Source organism: Microcaecilia unicolor, chromosome 2, assembly GCF_901765095.1.
Source record: "Microcaecilia unicolor chromosome 2, aMicUni1.1, whole genome shotgun sequence".
NCBI classification, from domain to species: domain Eukaryota; kingdom Metazoa; phylum Chordata; class Amphibia; order Gymnophiona; family Siphonopidae; genus Microcaecilia; species Microcaecilia unicolor.
Genome location: NC_044032.1, coordinates 115902606 through 115930535, shown reverse-complemented (window position 1 = coordinate 115930535; position 27930 = coordinate 115902606). Strand labels below are relative to the sequence as shown.

General features: G+C 43.7%; 1 protein-coding gene across 1 annotated transcript in view; it reads right to left on the bottom strand.

Annotated features, from left to right (window-relative positions):
• LOC115463051 (arylsulfatase B-like) overlaps positions 1–27930 on the bottom strand; it is a 240963-nt gene that overhangs the window by 144157 nt on the left and 68876 nt on the right. Inside the window, exon 4 of the mRNA XM_030193237.1 lies at positions 22977–23184. Coding sequence (XP_030049097.1) covers positions 22977–23184 — 208 coding nt within the window. The remainder of the gene's footprint in view (positions 1–22976; positions 23185–27930) is intronic.

Genomic DNA, 27930 nt, shown 5'->3' with positions numbered 1-27930 from the left:
AGCCCAGTACCCTACACCCACCACAAAGCATTGCTAATGTGACTCTGTAGGGCACCTAATAGAAAAGGAGAGCCACATCGCAACCAGGGAAAGGCTGTCGGAGGATACAACACATTCTGCTGTCATGGAGGTGGGTACGGCATTTGAGGCTGGCAAACAGGCTGGCAAAAAAGGTTTTTAGTTTTATTTTTTTAGTATGGAAGGGGGTTGGTGACCACTGGGGGAGTATGGGAAGGTCATCCCCCATTCCCTCCAGTGGTCATCTGGTCAGTTGAGGCACCTTTTTGAGGCTTGGTCGTGAAAATAAAAGGACCAAGTAAACCCGGCGAAATACTGCTTAACGCCACTTTTTTTTCCATTATCGGCAAAAGCCGGCCATCTGGTAGCCACGCCCATGCCCGCCCATGTCCTGCCTTCGCTAATCTACTGACACGCCCCCTTGAACTTTCGCCAGCGAAGCGACGGGAAAGCGGCGATGTGGTCAAAAATGCCGCTTTCGATTATACCAATTTCGCCGCTTTTAAGAAATCGCCAGCCATCTCCCGATTTGTGTCGGAAGATGGCCGGCGATCACTTTCGATTATAAGCTGGATAGTAGAATTAAAAAAGGTTCAAAGAAGGGCGATGTAATGGAAAAGTTTGTGCTTGACATTGAGTTCTGCCTAAGTATTGATATCATATTTAATGTTTCCTTGAAAGTACATAATGAGTTCTGCCTAAGTGTTGTTATATTTAATGTTTCTTGAAAGTACATAATGATATCATAGTTAATGCTCTCTTGGAAGTACATAATGGACTCCCATATGGATATTTAATGCTCTCTTGAAAGTACATAATGGACTCTCAGGACAGGAATTGATAGCATTATCATATTAAATGATGAAATAATTTGTACTAAATGGAATGACAACATGCTTAGGGCTAAGGATGATGTTTCACATGAATGTCTGGAAACCTGGCCAGTTCCTGGGGTTGCATTAAGAAACTGTCACATCCTTAACTACACGTCAGCCTTATTCAATTAAATGAGATCATGTTTACTGGTCAGTATAAAAGCTTGGAGCTAAGGGCGGACAGACAGAGGTTAAAATTCGGAATGGGAGCAGACGTGCTACCCAGGCCCCTTTTGCCTGCTGAGACTCTGTGCCTGGCTGCAACCCAAAAACCTCCCAGTCACTGGCGAAAGATGTTGTCTGCAACTCAAGCGGTGATGTATGATTTATGATTTACGTATTTGAATAAAGTTTGTGCAATAACCTTTGACCGCCTCTATAGTATAAGTCTGACAGAGATATACTCGAAAGAACCTAAAGCAGAACAGGCGACCAAAATGATTAAGGGGATGGAACTCCTCTCATATAAGGAAAGGCTTAAGAGTTTAGGAGTCTTCAGCTTGGAAATGAAATGGTTGAGGGGGGATATGATAGAGGTCTATAAAATAAGTGGTCCAGGTAAACGTAAATTGTTTTTTCACTCTTTCAAAAAGTACAAAGACTAGGGGGTACTCAAGGAAGTTACAAAGTACTACCAAAGTACTACTTTGAAAATGAAAAGGAGAAAATATTTCTTTCACTCAATGAATACTTAAACTGTGAATCTCGTTGCCAGAGAATGTGGTATCAGCAGTTAGTGTATCTGGGTTCAAAAAGGTTTAACATAAGAACATAAGAATTGCCATACTGGGAGAGACTGAAGGTCCATCAAGCCCAGTATGCTGTTTCCAACAGTGGTCAATCCAGGTTACAAGCACCTTGCAAGATCCCAAAACAGTCCAATACATTTTATGCTGCTTATCCTAGAAATAAGCTGTGGATTTTCCCCAAGTCCATCTTCAGATTGAAGGGGGGCAAACTGAAGAAAAATGTCAGGAAGTATTTTTTCATGGAGAGAGTAGTGGATGCTTGGAATTCCCTCCCGCAGGAGGTGGTGGAGGAGAAAACGGTAACGGAATTCAAACTTGCATGGGATAAACATAAAGGAATCCTGTTCAGAAGGAATGGATCCTCAAGAGCTTAGCCGAGATTGGGTGGCAGAGGCGGGGCTGGTGGTTGGGAGGCGGGGATAGTGCTGGGCAGACTTATACGATCTGTGCCAGAGCCGGTGGTGGGAGGCGGGGATAGTGCTGGGCAGACTTATACGGTCTGTGCTCTGAAGAGGACAGGTACAAATCAAGGTAGGGTATACACAAAAAGTAGCACATAAGAGTTGATCTTGTTGGGCAGATTAGATGGACCATGCAGGTCTTTTTCTGCCATCATCTACTATGTTACTATGTTAATAATGGCTAATAGACTTTTCTTTTAGAAAGTTATTCAAACCTTGTTTAAACCCTGCTAAGCTAACTGGTTTTACCACATTCTCTGGCAGTCATTTAATTGTTGAGCGAAGAAATGTTTTCACTGATTTTGTTTTAAATTTACTACTTTGTAGCTTCATTGCGTGCCCTCTAGTCCTTTTTTGAAAGAGTAAACAAGCGATTCACATCTACCCATTCCACTCTACTCATTATTTTATATACTTCTATCATATCTTCCCTTAGCCATCTTTTCTCCAAGCTGAAGAGCCGTAGCCGCTTTAGCCTTTCCTCATTTTCGTCAACCTTCTCTGTACCTTTTCTAATTCCACTATATCTTTTTTGAGATGCGGCGACCAGAATTCCACACAGTATTCAAGATGAGGTCGCACTATGCAGCGATAAAAAGGCATTATAATGTCCTCACTTTTGTTTTCCATTCCTTTCCTAATAATACCTAACATTCTATTTGCTTTCTTAGCTGCTGCCGCACACTGAGCACAGTGTTTCAACGTATCATCAACAATAACACCTAGATCCCTTTCCTGGTTGGTGACTCCTAATGTGGAATCTTGCATGACGTAGCTATAGTTTGGGTTCCTCTTTCCATCATTTTGCACTTGCTCACATTAAATGTTATCTGCCGTTTGGATGCCCAGTCTCATAAGGTCCTCTTGTAACTTTTCATAATCCTCTTGCGATTTACCAACTTTGAATAACTTTGTGTTGTCAGCAAATTTAATTACCTCACTAGTTACTCCCATCTCTAGATCATTTATATATATGTTAAAAAGCAGCACTCAGCACAGACCTCTGGGGAACCCCACTACCCACCCTTCTCCATTGAGAATATTGACCATTTAACCCTACTCTCTGTTTTCTATCTTTTAAACCAGTTTTTAATCGACAATAGAACACTACCTCCTATACCATGACTCTCCAATTTCTTCTGGAGTCTTTTATGAGGTACTTTGCCAAATGCCTTTTGAAAATCATTAATCTGTGCTTCTGAATATGCTCTGTAATTTTGTTCTTTATAATAGTGTCTACCATTTGCCCTGCACCAACATCATGCTCACCAGTCTATAATTTCCTGGATCACCTCTAGAATCTTTCTTGAATATTGGCGTTACATTGGCCACCCTCCAATCTTCAGGTACTATGCTTGATTTTAAAGATAGATTATACATTACTAACAATAGTTCTGCAAGTTCGTTTTTTACTCTGTCAGTACTCTGGGATGAATACCATCCTGTCCAGGTGATTTGTTACTCTTCAATTTGTCAAATTGCAGCATTACATCTTCCAGGTTTACAGAGATTTCATTCAGTTTCTCTGATTGATCAGATTTGAATACCATTTCTGGCACTGGTTTCTCTCTAGCTGATTCTTTTGCAGGCTTCTTGTTTCTAATATACCTAAAAACGTTTTTACTATGTGTTTTTGCCTCCAACGCAATTTATTTTTCAAAGTCTCTCTTTGCCTTCCTTATCAGTGTTTTGACATGTCATGTATTTTTTAGCATGTGGGTAAGCCCTTTAAAGCTGCAGTATGTACGCATTACTGCTTACCGCAGCTTGGTAAAAGGACCCCCTATATGTTCAAGGGAACTACAGCAACTTACTCGAGAAAGAAAGGGACTGCAGTGACAACACAGATGGGCTCCTTTTGCCAAGCTGTGGCAAAAGGGGGCCTGCGCTGGGGTCGGCATGTGTTTTTGACATGTGCTGAGGCCCCCTTTTACCGCAGCGAGTAAAAGGTAGGTCTTTCTTTTTTTAAAGAAATGGCTGTATGGCAAGTGAAGCACTTGCTGCATGGCCATTCTGTGGGGAGCCCTTACCAAGCAGCGCATGACACTGCCTGATTACCACTGGTTATACACCAGCGTAACAAAAATAAATATTTATTTGTAGCGCTAAATATGATGGCGCGCTGGGGGTGGGAAGTACCACCAGGCAGTACTTCCTTTTTAGTGTGTAGTAAGCCCGCATTTGGCTTACCGCCACTTTGTAAAAGGGGCCTAAGTGACAAGTGGTGGCAGATAAAGACCTAAATGGTCCATCCAGTCTGCCCAACAGTCACATTCATTATCAATTCAATATTATATCAGCAATTAATGTGATATTATATATTTGATCATGGTCTTGATCTGGGACAAAGACCATAGAAGTCCTCCCGACTCTGTCCTTATGTTCCAACTACTGGAGTTGCCGTCAAAGCCCACTCCAGCCTATCCGAATCCGTCTTGACTTACTTGAGAAAGAAAGGGAGAGAGGTGACACCAGTACAAAGGGTTAAAGCGGACTGGTAAAAATGCCTATTGTACTCAACCACTTAAATCAAAAGTGCCTTTATCTTGTAATAAAATCTCAAATTTATCCACCACAAGGAGGACAAGATATGATGAATAAACTACTACCAGGCAGAAATAAACAAACACAACTCTGTCTATAAAGAAGATTGACTATATTACTAAAAGGGATCCTTAACGTAGAAACAGTCCTGAATGTTAAACGAGTGAATCGGTATTAGCTGAAATATAGCTGTAACTGCCAACTCCTCAAACTCGTATCATCATCATCTCAATTATGTACCCATCTTTAAAGTGATTTTTTAAAGTTCATCCTAAATGGTGCAAAAATGTGCAAATAAACAATAGCAGAGCATTTTATCAGACGGATCCCTCTAAAAAATCTGGATTATTATTAAACCACTTAGGAATCAAGAAAATAGCCAATAAGTCTGTGTTATTTCTTTTAATCAATCTCAGATCATCAACTACGGCCCTCTAATATAATTCCTCACTGCAAGTCTGCAGGAAGATGAAAAAAAGAGGGAGTCCAGCAACCATCTGTTGAGCTCCTATTTAAACAGAAACTTTTTTTTTTCTAAAATGGGGCTGACTTACGGACTAATAAGGACCCATGGCTATTTACCCTTATTATTAAAAGAAATGCTCTCCTACTCCAGATAAATGTTGACTTTGGCATGAGTAGGAAACGCAGATGTTTTCTGAACATTGTTTCACCTAAGAAAAGAACAGCATGAAAGCAAAAGCATTCACTTTGTGCTATGGAGATTTATCATTATAAAGATTAAGAGACAGAAGAGGTCAACATATGGAGGCTTTATGCCATAAGGCAGCAGCATGTACATTCTTCTTTTTTATTTTTAATCTAGCGGTCCTTTTACTAAGGTGCGCTAATGAATTTAGCACACGCTACTGATTATCGTGCACTAAATGTCAAAGCTTGATATACAAATCTTCATACTCAACTTCACATACATCTGCCCCAAGATATGGAACACAATACCTAAAGCCCTTAAACTACTTAACCTTCTGAAAACACCTGAAAGTCAACTTCTTCAGAGAATTCTTCGATGAACCCACATAGCCAAATTGACCACCATCCAACACACTACATTATTTGACCACGAACGGAAAATGAACAAGGCAAATTCTAACTTCTAAACGACTATGTACCATGTATAACTGAAGTAAATTGTAAGCCACATTGAACCAACAACCTGATTGGAAAATGTGGGGTACAAATGCAGAAATAAAATAAAAATAATAAATAAAAAAAATAATAAAATGACCATTATCCCCTGGATTCTATATAGCGTCCCTAGCATTCCACACCGAAATCCAAGAATATTCTGTAACAACACACATAACTTAATTGGCTTAACAAGCCAATCAGAATTATTTACAGCACTTAACAAGCAATGATGGGCACTAATTGGCAAAAACTACAATTTATGCGCACAACTCCCTAAGCATATTCTGTAACGCACTGTGCCTAAATTTTAATGCGTGCAGGCAAAAAGGGGCATGGTTATAGGTAGGGAGATGGGCATTTACTGGGCATTCCAAAATTTACGTGAGTTGTTATAGAATATTGCCCTCTGCCACTAAATGACGGGATTTACGCCATGTTTTCACTGGTGTAAATGGAGGTGCGTAGTTTTAGGCACTAGAATATCAACTAAGTGTATTCTATTTACTGCGCCTAAATATAGGCACTGCTTCTAGAATATGCTTAGGTGGAAATGTTTTCTGCATGGATTTCCTAGGTGTCATATTGTGATAAGTAAGGGGGTGTCCTATACGGTGTAGGCCACTAGAGGGCGCTAGAGGAAGGTGGAGGTCGCTAGGACCGGGGAGAGCCCTGGGAGGTCCACAGGTGCAGGCGGTTGTGGGCTGGGTCCTGTGTGGCTAATTAACCACTTTATACCCCACTGGAGTTGTGATAGGGAGAGAAGTGAGCTAGCAGCAGAAGAAGAGAGAGCCCCTGAAAGATACTGGCTAACCTGATGGACTTGGGGGTGGACTGGGTGTCCAAAGGAGATCAGCAGGCTGAAAGTCCTGGGGTAAGGAGTCCCTAAAGCATTAGAGTTTGACTGTGTGTCTAGAACTGTGTGTTCAAAGAGGGACTGTGTGTCCAAGATGAAAAGACTGTGTGTCTAGAACTGGGTGTTCAAAGAGGGACTGTGTGTCCAAGAAGAAAAGACTGTGGGTCTAGAACTGTGTGTTCAAAGAGGGACTGTGTGTCCAAGAAGAAAAGACTGTGTGTCTAGAACTGGGTGTTCAAAGAGGGACTGTGTGTCCAAGAAGAAAAGACTGTGTGTCTAGAACTGGGTGTTCAAAGAGGGACTGTGTGTCCAACAAGAAAAGACTGTGGGTCTAGAACTGTGTGTTCAAAGAGGGACTGTGTGTCCAACAAGAAAAGACTGTGGGTCTAGAACTGTGTGTTCAAAGAGGGACTGTGTGTCCGAAGATGAAAAGACTGTGTGTCTAGAACTGTGGGTTCAAAGAGGGACTGTGTGTCCGAAGTGCTAAGAGAAGCAGGCTACAAAGCCTGGGGTTGAGAGTCCCCAAAGTATTGGTATAGTACTGAGCCCATGTATCTGTGTGGGGAGGCTCAATGTGAAGATCTATGAAAGCATAAAGTGTTAAGCTAGAAGAAGTGTGCCCAGGGGCTGGAATAAAGAGTTGCCTGAGAAATATGCAGTTGGTGAGACCTGCTTAATTTGCTGAGTGGAAACCAGGTCACCCTGAGTGTGAAGGGGTAGCACACTAATCTGCATATGATTTGCATATTGAGAACCAGGTCACCCTGAGTGAGAAGGGGGATATCACAATATATAGAATATGGCCCTATATACCTAAATCTAAAAATTCTTGAAAACTGTTAAGACTCCTTTTACAAAGTGGTGCTACTGATTAGCATGCGTGGAATGTGAAAAAGCCCATTCGATTTCCATGGGCTTCTTCGCATTCAGTGCATGCTAATCAGTAGTGCCGCTTTGTAAAAGGAACCTTTAATGTGTTTAGATTGTAAGCTCCTTTGAGCAGGGACTGTCCTTTTTTGTTTATTTAGATTGTAAGCTCCTTTGAGCAGGGACTGTCCTTTTTTGTTTATTTTGTACAGCGCTGCGTAACCCTAGTAGCGCTCTAGAAATGTTAAGTAGTAGTAGTAGTAGTAGTAAAAGGAACCTTTAATGTGTTATCACAGGCCAAGAAACCTTACTTTGGTGGTTGGAAAGTTAATGGAGACTCTACTGAAAAAAGGATACTAAACATTTTATAATCAATGGGTCGCAAGACCTAAGCCAACATAGTATTACCTAAGACAAACTGAGCCAGGCAAATGTTACTCATTTCTTTGACTGGGTGACCAGAACACTAGATTGAGGGTATGTGCTGGATGTGATCTACTGAAATTTCAGCAAAGTCTTTAACACTGTTCTTCAAAGGAGGCTGAGTGAACTCAGCAGCCTAGAGTTAGGACCCAAGGTGGAGAACTGAATTAGAAACTGTTTGAACAAAAGACAACAACGGACGGTGGTAAACAAAATTCACTTGGAGGAAAGAAAGGTAAGTAGTGGAGTGCCTCAAGGATCTGTCCTGCGACTAATTTTGTTCAACATCTTTATGTGATATCGCCAAAGGGATAGAAGAGAAAATTTGCCCTTTTGCAAATAACACAAAGATTTGTAACAGAATGGACAGTTGAGGGAGTAAACCTAAGAAATGATTTCCAAAAATTAGAAAAATGGTCTGTTGGCAGTTAAGATTTCTTGCAAAGAAGTGTATTGTAGCCCCCTCCCAGAGTTTAATTACATGTTGAGTGAAGAAACATTTTCTCCGATTCTTCTTAAATTTACTACTTTGTAGCTTCATTGCATGCCCCCTAGTCCTAGTATTTTTGGAAAGAGTAAACAGATGCTTCACATCTACCCATTCCACTCCACTCATTATTTTATATACCTTTACCATATCTCTCCTCAGCCATCTTTTCTCCAAGCTGAAGAGCCCTAGCTGCTTTAGCCTTTCCTCATAGGGAAGTCATCCCATCCCCTTTATCATTTTCGTTGCCCTTCTCTGCACCTTTTCTAATTCCACTATATCTTTTTTGAAATGCGGTGACCAGAACTGAATACAATATTCGAGGTGCGGTCGCATCATGGAGCGATACAAAGGCATTATAACATCCTCATTTTTGTTTTCCATTCCTTTCCTAATAATACCTAACGTTCCCATCTGAGGAGGACACTTTATTGATACATCTGGACTATTCAGTTGCCTTTGATACTGCAGACAACTCTTTATTGATGAAGGGCTTTGTGAATCCAATCATTCTATTTAGAAAAAAACGGCTGATCTTTGACCTTGGCCTGCCACAGGATTCAATCTTAGTGCCCTTTCATTAAAAAGTGATCTTAGAACATGGTTTTACATGTCATCTATATGCCAGTGACATTTATTATTAACTGAGTTGTACAGGGATCAGTGTGTGACTTCAAACTAAGTCAACATATGTCTTTCTGCTATGGCAAACTGGCTGGAGGCTAATTGATTGTAATTGAATGTCGATAAAATTGAAGTGCTCAGGTTCAGCTGTGGACATAGGGACTTGGGTACTTTAACTTGCATTTGTAGTTGTGAATTATTCAGGTCTTCAGTAGTGAATATGTTGAGTATTTTATTGGAATGAAGATTTATCTTTGCACATACAAGTTTCTGGAGTGGTGTGCTCTGCTTTTGCCCCCTTGTATCTAATTAGGAGGGTTTGTCCTTTTTTGGATCTTACAGATCTATGCATTTGTGACATCTAAAATAGATTACTGTAATAGTATCTACTGTGGACCTCCACAGGCACAGTTATGGAGGCTACAGCTCCTTCAGAATGTAGCAGCAAAGCTGTTTTTAGGCAAAAATGGAACGATCATATGACCCCCTTTGTTGTTTTCACTTCAATGGTTACTGATTCCATACAGGATCAAATTTAAGATCATGTGTTTAGTTTTCAGGGCATCAAATTCATAAGGTCCTAGTTATTTGAAGGATAAACTTGTGCCAAATCTTAGGATATCCACTGCTTTTATCCTAGATTTAGCTAATATTGCCCTGATTAAAAACTACTTCTGTTTTCAGAACCATTTTTATTAACAGATAAAAGGCACTGCAATGGGTGCTTCAATGGCCCCAGACCTGGTTAATCTTTATGTAGGCACATTTGAAGATACAACCATCCCTATGTTCAAAAAATTAAACTGTGGCGTCAATGCAGTTAATGCAGTTTCACCAAGGTTAAATATTGATACTGTATGATTTCCATCAGATTTATACTGGATATCCTTATTCAAAAAACTGATTATGGCTTTTCAACAATAGTTTACACAAGCTAACTGATAGGAACAAATATTTTCACTATAGTAGTTTCTATACTAGAAGCCTCTAGTACAATTTACCATGCTGTCAATTTCTGAGGCTCTGCAGGTTATGCTCTGATTTTCAAGAATATGAGACACAAGCAGAAAAACTTAAAGATAAATTCAAAGGAGGAGAGGAAGTGACGTCACTGGGCTGAGTGGCCGCTTGATTCCTTAGCTCCGCACCTTCTCACCCAAATATAGCCACAACAGCTGTCATTCGCATTGCCTTTCGAGCGAAATCGAAGCGGAAAGGTGAAAATCGCTGAGCCCTTCCATAATGAGTAAAAAAAAGTAGCGGGACGCTACGGGACGGCGAGCGCCAGTCCACGCGGCAGCTGGCGAAGGGCCTGTCGCATCCTGCGTCCCCTAAGCCGTGGAACGCGGTGGACTTGGAGTCGCCTGCCCTTAACGAGGAACGAGAGCTCCCTGCCCCTTCAACAGCGTTTCCATCGGAGCTGAAGAAATGCTTCGATGCGATCCGTGCAGAAATCTTGGCATCGAAGGAGGAGATCCTAGAGGATGTGGACACACTGAGTGTAGATCTCCGAGAGCTGGGGGGCAGGGTGGAAGCGTTAGAAGAAAGGGCAGACGAGCAGTTGGAGAACAACGAGGACACAGACAGGAGACTGGTGAAAATGGCGGAACAGCAACAATATCATTTGGATGATATTGAAAATAGAGGACGTAGGCACAATCTACGTTTTCATGGGGTCCCGGCTGTAGTGTGCGCCATTTGCTTCCAGCTGATGGGAGACAGTTTTGATGCAGGAACCATTGGCATCGACAGAACCCACAGAGCTTTGGGGAAAACCAGAGACAACAGACCGCGGGACATAGTGGTCAGATTTACAGCATATGGGAGCAGGGAGCTGCTATGGCAGAAGGCGCGCCAGAATACATCACTGGAATATAATGGGGCATGGGTAACGATTTACCAAGATCTCTCCCTCTTCACTTTGAATCAAAGAAGAGACATGAAACCTGTAACTGAAATTTTGACCAGGGAAAAGATACCCTACAGATGGGCCTTCCCGTTTGCCATCTGTTTTGAGATTAAAGGAGAGCGGGCTCGCTGCAGGAAAGTGGAGAAGGCGTGGCAGTATTTGTTCTCAGCGGGCATAGTACCGACCGACGTACCTCCGGCCGGGATGGCGCCCTCCACGAAGGCACGACTTCAGTGGTGGAAAAGAGTGGAGAAATTATCGAAGAAAAATGTGGCCCCGACGTGAATACCAGTTGCTCTGAATGACTCTACTGGTACCGGGGATCGTTGCTCCCTTGGGTTGAGCAACCTGGGACACATGTTTGGAAGGAGTTGAAAAGACATTTTATAGGGGTGGTAATGTATGATGTGCAGTTGGGAGTGTGTGTTTGTAGCGAGGGTGGGAGGAAGGGTGCGGGGAGGGGGGACTGAGGGGTTCTTCGTTTGTAAGTATATTGTTAAGTTTTTATATTTGCTAATCTGTTTGGCTAGGTGGGGTTTCTTTCTCTACAGTCCCAAGTAGTGTGGGATCACACTGGTTGGTGGGTTGCCATTGGAGGGGGGGTAGGTGGGCAGGGATTGAGAGGAAGGGAGTGGGGGGGGGAGTTAGGGGGTAGGGTGGGGGTAGAATGGGGAGTAGATAAGAAGGTGGTAGGAGGGAGGGAGGGGGGATGGGGAGGTTAGAGGAAAGACCAAGCAACTCTATCACTGCGCCACGATAAATCGCAGCGAGATGGCTAGCCTAAAATTTCTGACCTATAACATAAAGGGGTTGAACTCGCCCTATAAGAGACACGCCTTGGGGCGAGAATTACGTATGGTGCGCCCACAGGTGGCCTTCTTGCAGGAAACTCATCTGCGCAAGCAGAATGAGGGGTTCTTGTCTTTTAGGCAGTACCCCTTGGTGTGTTGTGCATCAGGCGCAAAGGGAGCAAAAAAAAGAGGAGTGACAATCATGTTTCACAAAGACGTTCAGGTTTAAATATTGCATGAGAAGCGGGAAGCATAGGGGCACTACCTCTTTGAACATGTAATGTTGGAACAGGAGGAATGTACACTGGCATGTGTGAGTGGAGGAGTGGCCTAGTGGTTAGGGTGGTGGACTTTGGTCCTGGGGAACTGAGGAACTGAGTTCGATTCCCACTTCAGGCACAGGCAGCTCCTTGTGACTCTGGGCAAGGCCCTTAACCCTCCATTGCCCCATGTAAGCCACATTGAGCCTGCCATGAGTGGGAAAGCGCGGGGTACAAATGTAACAAAAAAAAAATATATATATATATACGCGCCCAATGAGAGGCAGGAACGCTTCTTTCTGCACCTCCAAAGGGATCTGCAGGCATTTGCCAGGGGCTGGGTGCTGGTGGCAGGAGATTTTAATGCAACCATGCAGCCCGGCCTTGACAGGTCTGCGCCCCCTGCCCCCAGCGATAACAGAGTCTCTCAGGTCTTGAGAAATGTGGTGGAGGGATCTTGGTGGAGAACCATTCCGGACTATGGATAGGAACCAGGCTCACCAGCAGTCAGATTCAGGCCAGATCACAGGGACAGGCAGAGAGCAGAACTATGTCCAGGTCCCGGCTGAAGTACAAAGGCAAGCGGCATGCAGAACTCAGTCCAGGTCCAGGCAAAGGTTCAAAGGCAAGCAGCAAGCAAAACTCAGTCCAGGTCCAGGCAAAGGTTCAAAGACGAGCGGCAAGCAAAACTCAGTCCAGGTCCAGGCAAAGTTCAAAAGCAGGGAGCAGACAAAAGGCAAGTCCAGGTCCAAGCAAAGTTCAAAGGCAGGCGGCAGTCAGAAGGCAAAGTCCAGGTCCAAGCAAAGTTCAAAGGCAGGCAGCAGGCAAAGTCCAGGTCCAAACAAAGTTCAAAGGCAAAGTTCAACCAATGACAGAGATAGGCGCCCAGGGATCCACACACGTAGAAGCCAAAGCAAAGTCTGAGAGAAGGTCCTGCTCCTAAATAGCCCCCTCCATCATGGGAAGCAGGATCAGCTGGAAGGACGCACTCCAAGGCCCCTCCCAAGGTGAGAGCAGCATCAGCAAGCGAGGAACGCTCTCATAGGCTGCCTGCCAATGGAGCAAGGAGAGAAGACCAATCCCAAGGAACTGGAGGCGGAGTCCCGCTGGCCCTGGACAATCCGAAGTAGAAGACACGGTCCGAAAACCCGAATTCCGTGCCCGGAAGAGGAGCGCCGATCCAGAAGCGCCGGCGCTGCCAAGATGGCCGGCGATCCGCAGCCCAATGTCAAGACCAGAGGGCGATCAGGTCCGCAAGCAGTTGAGGGGCGCAACAGGTCCATCATGACAGATTAGGGAACCTGTCCTATTCTTTTAGAGCCTAATATATTTAACGGTAAGAAAGCAAGGTCCAGGCAGAAGTCCAGCAGAGCAAATCAGCAAATACTAAACACGAAGAGAGCACAGGTCATTTGGACCTCCAGTTCAATTGTTCAATTTCTGCCTTGGCTACAATTTCTAATTCATGGATCTATAGAGAGCACAAATAAAACATCTGAAGTACCAGAATTAGGGGCCCTTTTACTAAGCTGCGTAGGCGCCTACGTACATCCAACGCGTGTCAATTTGCAGTTTCTGCCTGGCTACTGCGTAGCCCTTGCAGTAATTTCATTTCTGACAAGCGTCCGCTACACGCACTGGAAAATAATTTTTATTTTCTGGCGCGTGGCAGAAACCAGGCGGTAATCAGCATTCTATGCATGTAGATGATTACCGCACGGTTAACGCGTGAGACCTTACTGCTAAGTCAATGGCTGGTAGTAAGGTCTCAGACCCAAAATGGATGCGCCCCAATTTTTATTTTGCCGCATGTTCATTTTTGGCAAAAATGTTAAAAAGGCCTTTTTTACATGCATGCTGAAAAATGGATCTGCACGTACCCAAAACACGCGCCTACACTAGCGCAGCCCATTTTTTGGTGCACCAGTAGTAAAAGGGCTCCTTAGAGTTGCCCCACTCAACTGCTTCTTTAAGTATTATGAACTATTAAGGCTATAGTGCAAGGCCGTTGTGAATCCAATCCCATAAATGTGACAATATGCACCTGATATTAAATATAAAACCAATGAAAAAATAACCAGGATCCACACAATTAAAAACAATGTTCTTTTTACATAAATCCACTGGTAACATATATATGTATCATCATTTGCCTTTGTAAATTGAATTTCATCCATATTGTGCCGTGTGGATTAAGTCACCTCACACTTATTCAAAGACTTATTCAAGGGCATAATAAATTACTTATTAGCGTGATCAGAGGCCTCTACTTCTTGCAAACTATGGTCCCTATGGGTTAAAATTTGGACACTGAATGGATCTTTTTATATGAAAATATCATGGTTTATATATTTCCAGTTGAACTACTAGTCAGTTTGGGACTCTGAATTACTATTTGAGTCGTCTTTGAATGCAAGTAAGACCTTCACTGTCCAACAAGTTGAAAGAGTGTCAATGTCCTTTTACTAAGCTGTGTAAGTGTCTACATGCGCCCAATGTGCTCCAAAATGGACTTACTGCAAGCCTACAGCATGGCTCTTGCGGTAATTTCATTTTTGGCGCGCGTCTGATACGCGCATCCGAAAAATAATTTTCGGATGCACACTAAGTGGCATTTGACGTGTGTAGGTCATTACCACCTGGTTACCACGTGAGACTTTACTGCTAGGTCAATGGCTGGCGGTAAGGTCTCAGACCCAAAATGGTCGCGTGGCAATTTTCATTATGCTGCATGTCCACTTTCGGTAAAAATTTTAAAAAGGCGTTTTTTTGTAGGTTCGCTGAAAAATAATTCTGGGCGCCCAAAATATGAGTCTACACTACCACAAGTCATTTTTCAGCGCACCTTACTAAAAGGACCCCTAAAATTCTTTGCACTGTGACTAATAGTGACTCTTCACTGCTGGTTTCCAAGACCCCTGAAGAAGGTTATCCCTGAAACACTGATGTTAGGTTCTTACCATCAGAAAGTTTATAGTATAGGGGAAGAAGCACCACCACCAGATCCCATGGCAGCCTAAGAGAAGTGCTCTTTCAGAACCATGGTCAAAACACCTAACACCAAAACACCTAAAAAAGTGAGCAGTTCATGCACCTGGGTCCTGAGTGCCTGCACAAGATAACTTAAAACCAAGAATTTCAAACCTATCAGTTTGAAAGCCAGTAGTAGATTTAAACGTTTTTGCTTTCAAGGGTGTAAGCCACTTCAAAGTGTTAGATCCAAGACAGTGGACACAACTCTATGTGACCTGCAGGCGACTGAAAGAGATAAGTGGAGCTTGGAGGAGGAAGATGGGAGTAAGTTGCCACAAATGTGCTCATAAATATGCAAGTGGTTTGCAGACCTTAAAAGTGAGTTAACCAACCTTTGGTATGAACTACAAAGCTGGATGGGTGGGCTTTGTGTGGATTTAGCTGAAATAGGAGATAGAGTGGAAGAGAGTGATCTAAGATAGAGGAGCATGAAGAAATGATCATCACATTGTAACAAAAAATTAGAGAGATGGAAACAAGAAATGCAGAAGTTGTAGAAAGACTGGAAGAGACAGAGAGCTGCTCACGACGTAGTCATTAGAGAATAAGTGGTGGTACCTAAAATAGATGGGGAAAGCAACTATCCTGCTTATAATCGAAAGAGAAAAACGCCTATATTGCGACCCAAATCGGGAGATGGGCGTCTTTCTCCCGTGGGTGCCCAAATCGATATAATCGAAAGCCGATTTTGGGCGTTTATAACTGCAATCCATCGCGGAAACGGGTAAAGTTGACGGGGGCGTGTCGGAGTCGTGGTGAAGGCGGAACTGGGGCGTGGTTATCGACCGAGGAGAGATGGGCGTCTTTAGATGATAATCGAAAAAAAAGGTGTTTTGACCACGATTTTGGGTCACTTTTTTTGGACCCTTTTTTTTCACGAACAAGTCCCAAAAAAGTTCTCCAACTGCCCAGATGACCACTGGAGGGAATCGGGGATGACCTCCCCGGACTCCCCCAGTGGTCACTAACCCTCTCCCACCAAAAAAAAAACCCACTTAAAAACTTTTTTTACAGCCTTTATGCCAGCCTCAAATGCCGTACCCACCTCCATGACAGCAGAATGTGTTCTATCCTCTGACAGCCTTTCCCTGGTTCTGATGTGGCTCTCGGGTGAGTGTGACACCTTTTCTGTTAAGGGCACTGCAGAGTCACATCAGCAATGCATTGTGGTGGGTGTGGGGTATTGGGCTCCGTGATTCCACTAGCTTGTGTTACATACTCACGATGTTGGTAGTTGATAGGCTCTACTCCCATGGTGCTTTTCCCTCTGCTTACTAGGTCAGAGTGTGCCCTGTTTTGTTTCCGGTAGTCCATGAGGTAGTGGCCATTTTTGTAAACCAGTTTTAGATCCCTTTCACGTGTTAGCCATGTTACAGAACTTAGTTCTTACCTTGAATGTGGCTGAAAGAGGGCATTGTACAGCATTCTGCCAGCTCTGACCTACTGCTCATCTCAGTACCAGGGAGACTCGTTGCCAGTGGGGCACAACCTCTGATCTGCAGTTAACTGTGAGTAAGCGTGCTTATTCCAATAAAGGACGTTTTCGGAGCGATTAGTCTTCAGGTGTCAACTGGTGTGCCAATGTCATATAGCAGCAACAAGTCCTAGAGGCCTGCGTATATGCAGGTCCCTGGAGCACTTTTAGTGGGTACCGCAGTGCACGTCAGCCAGGTGGACCCAGGCCCACCCCCCCTACCTGTAACACTTGTGCTGGTAAATGGGAGGCCTCCAAAACCCACTGTACCCACATGTAGGTGCCCCCTTCACCCCTAAGAGCTATGGTAGTGTTGTACATTTGTGGGTTTTGGGGGAGGGGGGTTGGGTGTTCAGCACCCTTGGTAAGGGAGCTATGCATGTGGGAGCTTTTTCTGAAGTCCACCGCACTGACCTCTAGGGTGCCCAGTTGGTGTCCTGGCATATCAGGGGGGCCAGTGTACTACGAATCCTGGCCTCTCCCATGACCAAATGGCTCGGATTAGGACGTTTTTGAGCTGGGCGTTTTTAGTTTCCATTATCGCTAAAAAAAAATAAACGCCCAGCTGAAAAACGTCCATTTTTTTCGATAATACGGTCTGTCCCGCCTCTTCACGTACCCGTTTTCGGACATAGACGCCCATGGAGATAGGCGTTCGCGTTCGATTATGCTCCTTCATGTGGACTTAACAAAAATAAATATATGTGAGGCAATATTAGCCTCACCCATGCTTTGTTTGCTTTGTTTTAAAACTGAAAGGGCATGCACGGTGTTGGGTCCTAGAAGAGAGGGGAAGCCAAGAGACATTAGTGCCCTGTCTGTATAGGTACACAGTGAAGAATGCTGTGCTGAAAACAACCTGAAAGCTTGGGAATATAAAGTGTGAAGTTTACAAAGGTTTGTCCCCCACTACTCTGCACAGGCAAAGAGAATTCCAGGATATCACCAGAAAGCTGTGAAGGGAGACTATCCATTATTGGTGGCTGCACCAATAATCTCGGAGAAAATAACCACTGCCATGAACATCCTAACATCATGGGCCAATGCTTTCAAAATGAAAATGAATAAAGAAAAAACTCAATGCCTAATCCTTTCATCACAACACGCTACTCAGATCCCAACCACCCTGACCACCCCTGACGTTACAATCCCAATATCTGACAATCTAAAAATCCTAGGAGTAACATTAGACAAACACCTAACTTTAGAAATTCATGCAAAAGCCATGACGAAGAAGACGTTGAACATGATGTGGATACTGAAAAGAGTAAAACCGTTCCTCCCACAGAAAACCTTCTGCAATCTAGTACAATCCACAGTGCTCACCCATGCAGACTACTGCAACAGCATCTTCATCGGATGCAAAGCCCAAGTTTTGAAAAAACTCCAAACCGCCAAAAACACAGCAGCTAGACTCATCTTTGGCAAATCTCGATTCGAAAGCACAACACCACTACGGGAAAAACTTCACTGGCTCCCCATCAAGGAACACATAAACTTCAAAGCCCACACAATGATCCACAAGATCCTCCATGGCGAATCTCCAAGCTACATGTCCAACCTGATCGATCTTCCACCCAGGAACTGGCTCAAATCTTCTCGAACATATCTCAATCTTCATCTTCCCAATTGCAAAGGCCTCAAATACAAAACCTACTAAGCATCCAACCTTTCTGTTATAGGCAGCCAACTCTGGAATACCATACCTCGACACATAAGGAAAACCAATGAACACCTACCCTTCCGGAAACTGCTGAAGACTTACCTCTTCAAACAAGCCTACCCAAATGAATCATCCTAACTCTCGAACCTAACTCCACAACACTAGTATTACCCAAACACCAATCCTTTCCCCACATTTCTTACTATTGTCCTACTTTATGTAATAATGTCATCTCTGATACTTTGTTTTAACTCTTTGTACCATACCATGTAAGCCGCATTGAACCTGCTATTGAGCGGGAAAGAGCGGGGTATAAATGTTACAAATAAATAAATAAATAAATAAATAAATATCTCAGGAATGGCAGTTAGAGCATACACATTAGGTGAAGCACAGAAAGGCAAGCAAAAGGCTCTCAATGTTGCTGGAAAAGTTTAAGACTCTTGCTAGGTCAGCTACATCCTAATGGTATCACTTGTGTAAAGAGGGCAAGTGGCTGAGCTGACAGTCAGGGGAGATAATTGTTTCCACTGGTAGTGCCCCATGAGACAAGAAGGACTATAATAGCAAAAACTAGACTGATGAGTACTAATGATCAGATTGGGTCAGAGAACATGGGATAAGAAGGCAAATAAAACAGTGTGGCTGAGTAATAAGCATGGTAACTGGGGACAGGGTCCCACTATGAAGAAGAAGGAGAGGGTGACAATCAGGCTTATTTTCGAAAGAGAAGGGTGCCCATCTTTCGACACAAATCTGGAGATGGACGTCCTTCTCCCAGGATCACCCAAATCGGCATAATCAAAAGCCGATTTTGGGCGTCCTCAACTGCTTTCCGTCGCGGGGACAACCAAAGTTCACGGGAGCGTGTCGGAAGCGTAGCGAAGACGGGACTGGAGTGTGCCTAACACATGGGCGTCCTCAACCGATAATGAAAAATGAAGGGTGTCCCTGACGAGCACTTGGGCGACTTTACTTAATCCATTTTTTCTTTCAACCAAGCCTCAAAAAGGTGCCTGAACTGACCAGATGACCACCAAAGGGAATCGGGGATGACCTCCCTTTCCCCCCCAATGGTCACTAACCCCCTCCCACCCTAAAAAAAAACTTTAAAAATATTTTTTGCCAGCCTCTATGCCAGCCTTAAACCAGGCCCAAGGGATGGACTTTTGAGAGTTGATCAGTCATGCTGGAACTATAACAGATACATCCCCTGGGCTGGAAAAGAGAGGTGGGAGCTTCCAGCAGAAGCAGAAGTACTTTCAGAACCTGAAGAGATTGAGATAGTCTGAAATCCTATTGAGGAAATGGCACTGCGACTCAAGAACAGAAGTGAGCCTTGAAAAAGCTATTTCACTCTTCTGTTTGCTAACAGTGTGTTTGCAAGACCATTTGGAGGAACCTTTCAAGAGGGCGGGGCCTTCCCCATTGCCTTACCTAAACCCCAGGAGGCAAAAGTACATAAAGAAGAGGAATAGAGCCACTCGCTTGCATATTGAGAAATGATGAGGAAGTGGGGGGCATAGTAAGAGGGCGAAAAGAGCAGAAAATTCTGCTTTTTGCTGATGACATACTACTTACCCTTGCACAACCTGCAATATCAGTACAAAAAGCAATAGATCACGTGACATATTATGGAGCAGTGTCGGGGTTTAAACCCAATCTAACTAAATCTACCCTATTAAACATAACAGTACCGAAGGAAGAGATACCGGCCCTGCGAGATACATTTCCATTCGCCTGGGCACAAAAATCCATTAAATACTTAGGAATACAGATCACTCCCAATACAGAAGACTTATTCCAGGCTAATTTTCCTGCAAAGATAGCTGAACTCTTTCAAGAACTGGATAGATGGGAGGGCCTCAATGTATCTTGGAAAGGGCGTATCCATGCTATCAAGATGATGTTGCTCCCTAAATTATTATACTTATTTCTAGCGCTGCCCATACCGATTCCTGCCTCCTTTTTTTCGCAACTAAATAGGAAAATGTTTCGATATATATGGAGGAAGAGGCCTCCACGGGTTAATAGAACCACGATGTATCAAACACTAGACCGAGGGGGTATGGGAGCACCCAATTTTTATCTATATTATCAAGCAGCACAATTAAGAATACTAGCTGAATGGGCTCCAGGGACAATAAAGAAATGGATGCACTGGGAGAGAGCATGGATAGGCAGATACACGATAGAGGATATATTGTGGATATCAGGGAGAGAACTGACATCTATACTGCAGAGACTACCTATTAGTTTAAAACACCCTCTCCAAACATGGTTACAAATTAGAAGGCATATGTTCCCGGAAAGGAAATATTATCGAAGAACAGCAATACGGTGGGCGGAGGGTTTTCCACTGGGGAGATCAGAAAAGATATTTGACAGCTGGGCAAAAGCAGGCCTATACACACTGGGGCAGGTATGGTTGGAGGGAAACATGATTAGTTTTCAGGAACTTCAGGAAGAATATGGTTTAGCAGAGAAAGATCTTGTTTATTATTGCTGTTTACGTAATTTTATTAAAAGACGAGCACAAGACGAGCTAGATTTAGAAGAGACAACCCTTGAATTAGCAATGCGCAGGGGAGGGGGCAGAGGTAGTATATCCCGGATATATCTTGCATTATTGGGTAGGACAGACCCTCAAACTATTTACCATAAGAGGTGGGAGAGGGTGTTGCAATGTACGCACCCTGGAACAACATGGATGAGCAATTATAAATATCTACTCAAGGCATCCCCAGCACAATCTATCAATGAAAATGGACATAAGTTATTGTACTGGTGGCATTATACCCCAGATAGATTGCAAAAGATATATCCGGGAACCTCGGGAAAATGTTGGCGGGGATGTGGTCTCCAGGGTACGTTCTACCATATTTGGTGGACATGTCCGAAAGTGGAACTGTTTTGGGAGACAGTAGTGAAGTTGGTAAATACAGTGCTGCCTCAACCATACCCAAAGAAGGCAGAACACTGCCTCCTCCATTTCCGGCCCAGCTCATTTCCCAGTGGACAACATAGATTGGCTACTCAATATTTTGTAGCGGCCAAGATAGCTTTAGCTCGAGCCTGGAAAAAAGCAGAAACACCAGCATTGCTACTGATAACTCGCAAAGTAGACTTTCTATATCAGATGTCGAAACTGACGGCTAAGAGGAAAGGCACCACGAAAATATTCACGGACATTTGGTCAATATATGAACAATCTCAAGAACCAGAATCAACGCCACTGACTGTGGGAGGGAGGGGGGGAGTGGGACCATAAACTAGATATTGGTTGATGATATCTGATGTTATTTTGTTATGGTTGTAATTTGCTATATTACCAATAAAATATTTTGAAAAAAAAAAAAAATTAAGAAGAGGAAAGAAAATCTACAGGAAGATTGTGTTTAATAAATATAACACAGCCATGGATTACAAAGAAGGAAAAAATGTGAAAAACTGGAGGGTAATTTTCTTGCAGCTCTGGCTGAGAGCTGGAAACCCTGCAGCTTGGAACTGATTATCTCAGCTGTTAACTCTGGCAGTTAAAGCTGTAAGAAAACTCTTATCTTGTTTTTTTTGTTTGTTCAGTTTTTTTTCTTTTTGGACTTGTGCTACACCAAGAATAACAGTGTAAAACTGAAAGTATAATGTGGTTAGACCATGGTCTTCTATGGTTTGAACTAAAGGAGGAAATGGAAAATAGTTTAAGATAGGCTGCATCGAGAGAGGAGTAACCAGCAGAAGAAAGGAGGTGTTGCTGCCCCTATACAAGTCGCTGGTGAGGCCTCACCTGGAGTATTGTGTTCAATTTTGGAGGCCACATCTTGCTAAGGATGTAAAAAGACTAGAAATGGTTCAGAGGATGGCGATAAAAATTATATGCAGTTTGTGTCAAAAGACATATGAGAAGAGACTGGAAGACCTGAATATTTATTTATTTATACATTCTTGTATCCCACTGTTATCCAAAAACAAGTTTCGGTTCAAAGTGGCTTACAAATTTTGTTCTAGTTGACAGTTACAAATTTTGTGTTACATTTCACATTTCGTATGTATAGCCTAGAGGAAAGAAGGGATAGGGGGATATGATACAGACATTTAAATATTTGAAAGGTATTACTATAGGAACAAATCTCTTCCACAGAAAGGGAAAACTAGAGGACATGAACTGAGATTGCAGGGTGGTAAGACTTATGAGTAATGTCTGAAAATTATTTTTCATGGAGTGGTTGATGCCTGGAATGCCCTCCTGAGGGAGGTGGTAGAGACAAAAACATAGATATTTAAAAGCTTTGCAGTGAGTGGAGTGCATTTTAAGACTCTTGTACTTGTAGGGAGAGAAGCACCTTTGGACACTTGAATATTTAGAAGTGATTTATTATTCTTTTGTATACGTGTTTGAATAAGCATGATATATATAATAAATACATACAGTTTGCACATTATGGGTGAGATTTGATTTACACGGTGAAATGATACACATATCTTTTGCCAGCTGCAGATATATGGGTAGTGTGGATACATGTTGATGCCTCTTTTATCCACTGGAGGGAGCCCAATGGATTTATGTAAAAGAACATATTTTAAAATGTTGTGGATTTTTAATTAGTTTTATATTTAACAAATAGCATTCTGGCAAACCTGCACATTCTTAGTCGCATCCAAACAATCATTTTTAGATATTTGAGATGACATCTCCAGATTTTTTAGAAAGCATTTCATTTGATATTGGTTACTCTAGAATTTATCTCGTATCCCAAGTAAAAGCAGATATTAATGTCAATATACTGAAGATTCTGTACCTGTGGAAAAGATTAGAACTGTATTCTCCCACAATCCATACATTTTTAGAGCTGCAGTAACATTTCCCACTGCTTCATCCAAGACAGATACCATCGCTGCATAGGTGCGCCTTTTCTTATCTTCAATGAATCTGTATGGTTCCTCATATTCTTCAGGGACTTGGAGAGGAGCATGGACAGACTGGTAGGCCAGGTAAAGAAAGAGAGGCTGGAAAAAAAGAATATGAATAATGGATATAAAGGTGAGCAGAAAATGGTTGCCAAAAAAAGGAGAAATTATATCTTACCTGATTTTCTTTAGTCAGCGTCACTGTTCTGAACCAGCAGGTGATACCCTTCCCACCAGCAGATGGAGGTAGTGAAAACTGAATTCAATCAGTGGCATCACTAGCTATAATCTGTAGTGCTCTTTGGAAGAATCCAGTATGCATCTGCCCAAGCAGCAGATGGTCCCTTTCTGTAACACACCCAGGCCCATCAACCACTGCAGCTGCAATGATAAGTAAGCGAGCAAAACCACAGAGTGGCATTCACTACCTTGCATATAACAGGGAACAGCCATATCACAGGAACCTCGTATGGCTGCCAATTTATCAGGTCTTATTCAGAACCTAGAACCCCAGGCCGAGGTCTTCCAAGGGTGGGATTTCAGAACAGTGACTTTGACTGAAAAAAAAGAAAATTATCAGTAAGACATAATTTCTTCTGTCTTAGCTTCAGCTTGCACTGTTCTGAACCAGTGGGATGTACTGAATTTAATTTTTGTTACATTTGTACCCCGCGCATTTCCACTCATGGCAGGCTCAATGCAGCAGGCAATGGAGGGTTAAGTGACTTGCCCAGAGTCACAAGGAGCTGCCTGTGCCGGGATTCAAACTCAGTTCCTCAGTTCCCCAGGACCAAAGTCCACCACCCTAACCACTAGGCCACTGGGCGGAAAAAGACAAGCCCCCCCCCCCAAGTGACAGCTCTGCCAAAGTCCAAATGGACCCTGGCCAGAACATCCAATCGATAGTGCTTAGCGAAGGAATGGATCAAAGACCAATTCACTGCCCTGCAAATCTCCTCAGGTGAAACAGCCCAGGACTCTGCCCAAGATGCCGCCTGAGCCCCGGTCGAGTGGGTCTTCAGTCCTTGAGGCACTGGACGACCCATACCGATGTAGGCAGACTCAATAGCCACCATAATTCACCTCACAATAGACACATTGGAGCCACCTGACCCTTCCAAGGGCCATGAAAGAGCACAAATAAGTGATCAGAGAGATGAAACTCATTTGTCTCCTTCAGATACCAGAGAAGTGCTCTCTGGACATCCAGTTTGTGGAGCCTCTGGTCTGGAGAAGAAGAACCTCTCACCCCAAAGGAGGGCAAACACACCTCCTGATTCACATGGAACAGAGACACTGCCTTCAGCAGAAAGAACGGGACTGAATGCAAGGATATTGAATCCTCTTGAAAGGACAAATACAGGTCCCAGCACGATAGGCCTGAATTTCAGAGATCCTCCAAGCAGAGATGATCGCTACCAAAAACACCGTCTTAAGGTCCTTGATGGAAGCCAAACACAAGGGCTAGAACAGTGCCTCTGACAACACCCGTAGAACCAAATTGAGGACCTATGAAGGGAAGGAAGAACAACGTAGAAGGTGCAAGTGCGCCACTCTCTTCAGGAAATGAGCCACCTCCTCGTGCAAAACCAGAGAGGTGCCCTTCACTTTCCTCCGAAAACTGGAAAGCGTTGCCACTTGGACCCTCAGGGAGCTCAAGGCGAGCCTCTGCTCCAGGAACCCCAAAATGTCAGGATTCACAGGGGCGTAGCCAGCCTTCCGTGGGGGAGGGGGCCAGAGCCTGGGGGGAGGGGGCACATTTTAGCCCTCCACCCGGCACCGCCCCCCCACCGCCGACATTGCCGCCCCCCCTCCCTCCGCGAACCCGCCGCCGCTGCAGCCTACCTTTACTTTTGCTGGCAGGGGATCCCACTCCCCGTCAGCCGACGTCTTCTTCTTAGTCGCTTCCCGCTCTTCAATTTGTTTGCTGACGTCCTGCACGTTGTACGTGCAGGACGTCAGACTCAGAGAACAGAACTGTTCTCTGAGTCTGACGTCCTGCACGTACAATTACGTGCAGGACGTCAGCAAACAAATTGAAGAGCAGGAAGGACTGAGAAGACGTCGGCTGGCGAGGAGTAGGATCCCCCGCCAGCAAAAGTAAAGGTAGGCGGGGGCGGGTTCGCCGGGAGGGGGGTCCTGGGGTGAATCTGCGGGGGCCCCGGCCCCCTCAGGCCCCACGTAGCTACGCCACTGGTCAGGAAACTGAGCCTTCCAAGGGGAAAGGGTTCATTCCTTGTACCAGGACTCAAAAACCCATGAGACCCTGATGTAAGCCAGGGACATGGAGGTCTTCCTGGACCGCAACAGGGTAGCAATCACTTTGGAAGAAAACCAATGTTTCTCTAAGCACCGCTTTCAATGGCCAAAAGGGATCCGGATCCTCTATGTCTACTAGCCCCTGCTGAAGGAGCCCACAACCCAAGGGCAGAGGAAGAAGGTCACCTACCAGCAGGCACTGGAGATCTGTGTACCAAGGTCTGTGGGGCTAATTTGGCACCACCAGCAAGACCATGCAATCCTGCGAAGCACTCGGCCCACCAGAGGCCATGAAGGGAACACATAGAGCAGCACTGCTGCCAGCCAAGGATGAACCAGGGCTAGAAGTTGGGTCCTTCAATCAACTAAAGAAGTGCTCCATCTTCGCACTGGAGCCACCTGGACCACCTAGGTCTCCAGGCGGTTGATGGACCAGAATGCCTCCTGTTAATTTTGGTTGGAAAATTTGCTTTTCTAAAATTTTAAGTCAGGGGAGATAATTCCATAAAGATGCCTTATTAGGCGTCACAATGGGTACCAGTTCTATAAAGGCTTCAGGGTATGCCTAAGCCATTAAGGAATTGTAGGATAAGCAGCATTGGAGTGCCACAATTGGGCGCACCCACTTACAGGTCAATGCTAGCATAAGTTGACACACACCTAAATATGCCATGTTACATGCACAACTGACAGTATTTTATATGTCATGTGCATAGCATGGCGACACGTACATAGACTACCCATGATCTGCCAATGTGTATACCCCGCTTTTAGTTACGCACTAAGGGGTCCTTTTACTAAAGCGCGATAGGCCTAACGTGGGCCAATCACGTGATAAAAGAGCACTACCACAGGACATGCCATAACATCACAGGGTAGTTTTCCACTTAGTGCATGCTAATTCCACACTAGAACATAATTTTTTTATTTTCCAGCACCGGAGGCATGCCCAGGGGTGGAGATTAGGTGTGCCTGCGTTAATTGAGTAGCGTGGGCACATTACTATGCGTTACCTGATTAGTGCGGGAGTAGCACTGGAGCTCATACTGCCTCCTAAATAGGTGGCGGTGAGGGCTCCCGCGGGAATGGCAACACGCTAATGGGGAAATTGCCACATGGCCATTACAAAATATATGCCACGTGCCCATTTTACCACTGCACTAAAAGTGGCCACAGCGCATGGAAAACCCATGAGCAGACACCAGCACAGGCCACTTTTTAGCATGGCTTGATAAAGGACCCTTAGTATATTCAGCAATTGAATTTAAACAAATAAGATGGCTAAACATCTGGGTTAAAGATACCGGGATATGTCCAGCTGAAGTTCAGCCTCATGGTGATTATCTTATTTTTAATTTTAGTCTAATAAAGTTATCATGGGAATAAAATTCAAAGCTTGGTGACAATAGTAAGCACGTGATTGACAGGATAGCAATGAAAGCTATCAGCTAAGTCTAAATAAATAAATACAATGTAGACCTCATATAACGTGGACGCTGGTATCCAAGATATTTGACTATCAATCCGCTTTATATTGGGTCTACAGTGTAATATGTAATAAAATTATAATGGGGTCCAACCCTTGCAAATGTTATGACTGATCCCCCACATTATATTGAGCCATATTATATGAGATCTACAGTGTATTTTTAGTATTCATTAAATTTTTGCATTTAAATTTTTTAAAATATGAGAAATCAAGAACTCAAGGCTTAACACTCATCTTGCCAGGCTGCATCTAATTGATCTCCATGCCCTCATGGAGACGTTGTGGGGCGGCAGGTGATGGTGGTGCTTGAAAATTTCTATGATCAGGAGCTCTGTCTCTGGCACACTGAAATTAGGCTCCTTCCAAAGAAACATGACTGGCCACACTGAGGAACATTCCTCCATGTGCAGGAGGTATATATACACATCTTGCACGTGAAGAAAAGGCGCTGCCATTGCCAAGGACATTTTCCCAACACAGGGACTAGTACTGCTGTTCCACATTTTGCATAGCGCATTTCTGATTGGCGGAGATGTATATTTCAGAACCTCTATGTCTGCAGTTTGCGTATTTTCAAATATCGGAACACGTTTATTTATTTCTTCCATTATGGACTTGCTTTTTAAAACGTTTCCTGGTAAACACTTATTTCACATGACATTCAAAAATGCCTCTCTTTAGCACTTACTACTAATACAATTCCCAACACTACCTCTGGTACATTAACTATAAAAAATTGTCACAAGCCAGGGTAATTAAAACAATTAAAGAGGTATATAGGTAGAGAGATCTGGTAAATAAGAAGAATAAATGATAATATAAAAATAATAATTTAGCGTGAAGGACAGTTCAAACTCCTCTTATTGACCTATAAGTGCATTCACTCTGCAGCTCCTCAGTACCTCTCCACTCTCATCTCTCCCTACATTCCTCCCCGGGAACTCCATTCACTGGGTAAATCTCTCTTATCTGCACCCTTCTCCTGCACTGCTAACTCCAGACTCCATTCCTTTTATCTTGCTGCACCATATGCCTAGAATAGACTTCCTGAGCCGGTACATCAAGCTCCATCTCTGGCCGTCTTCAAATCTAAGCTA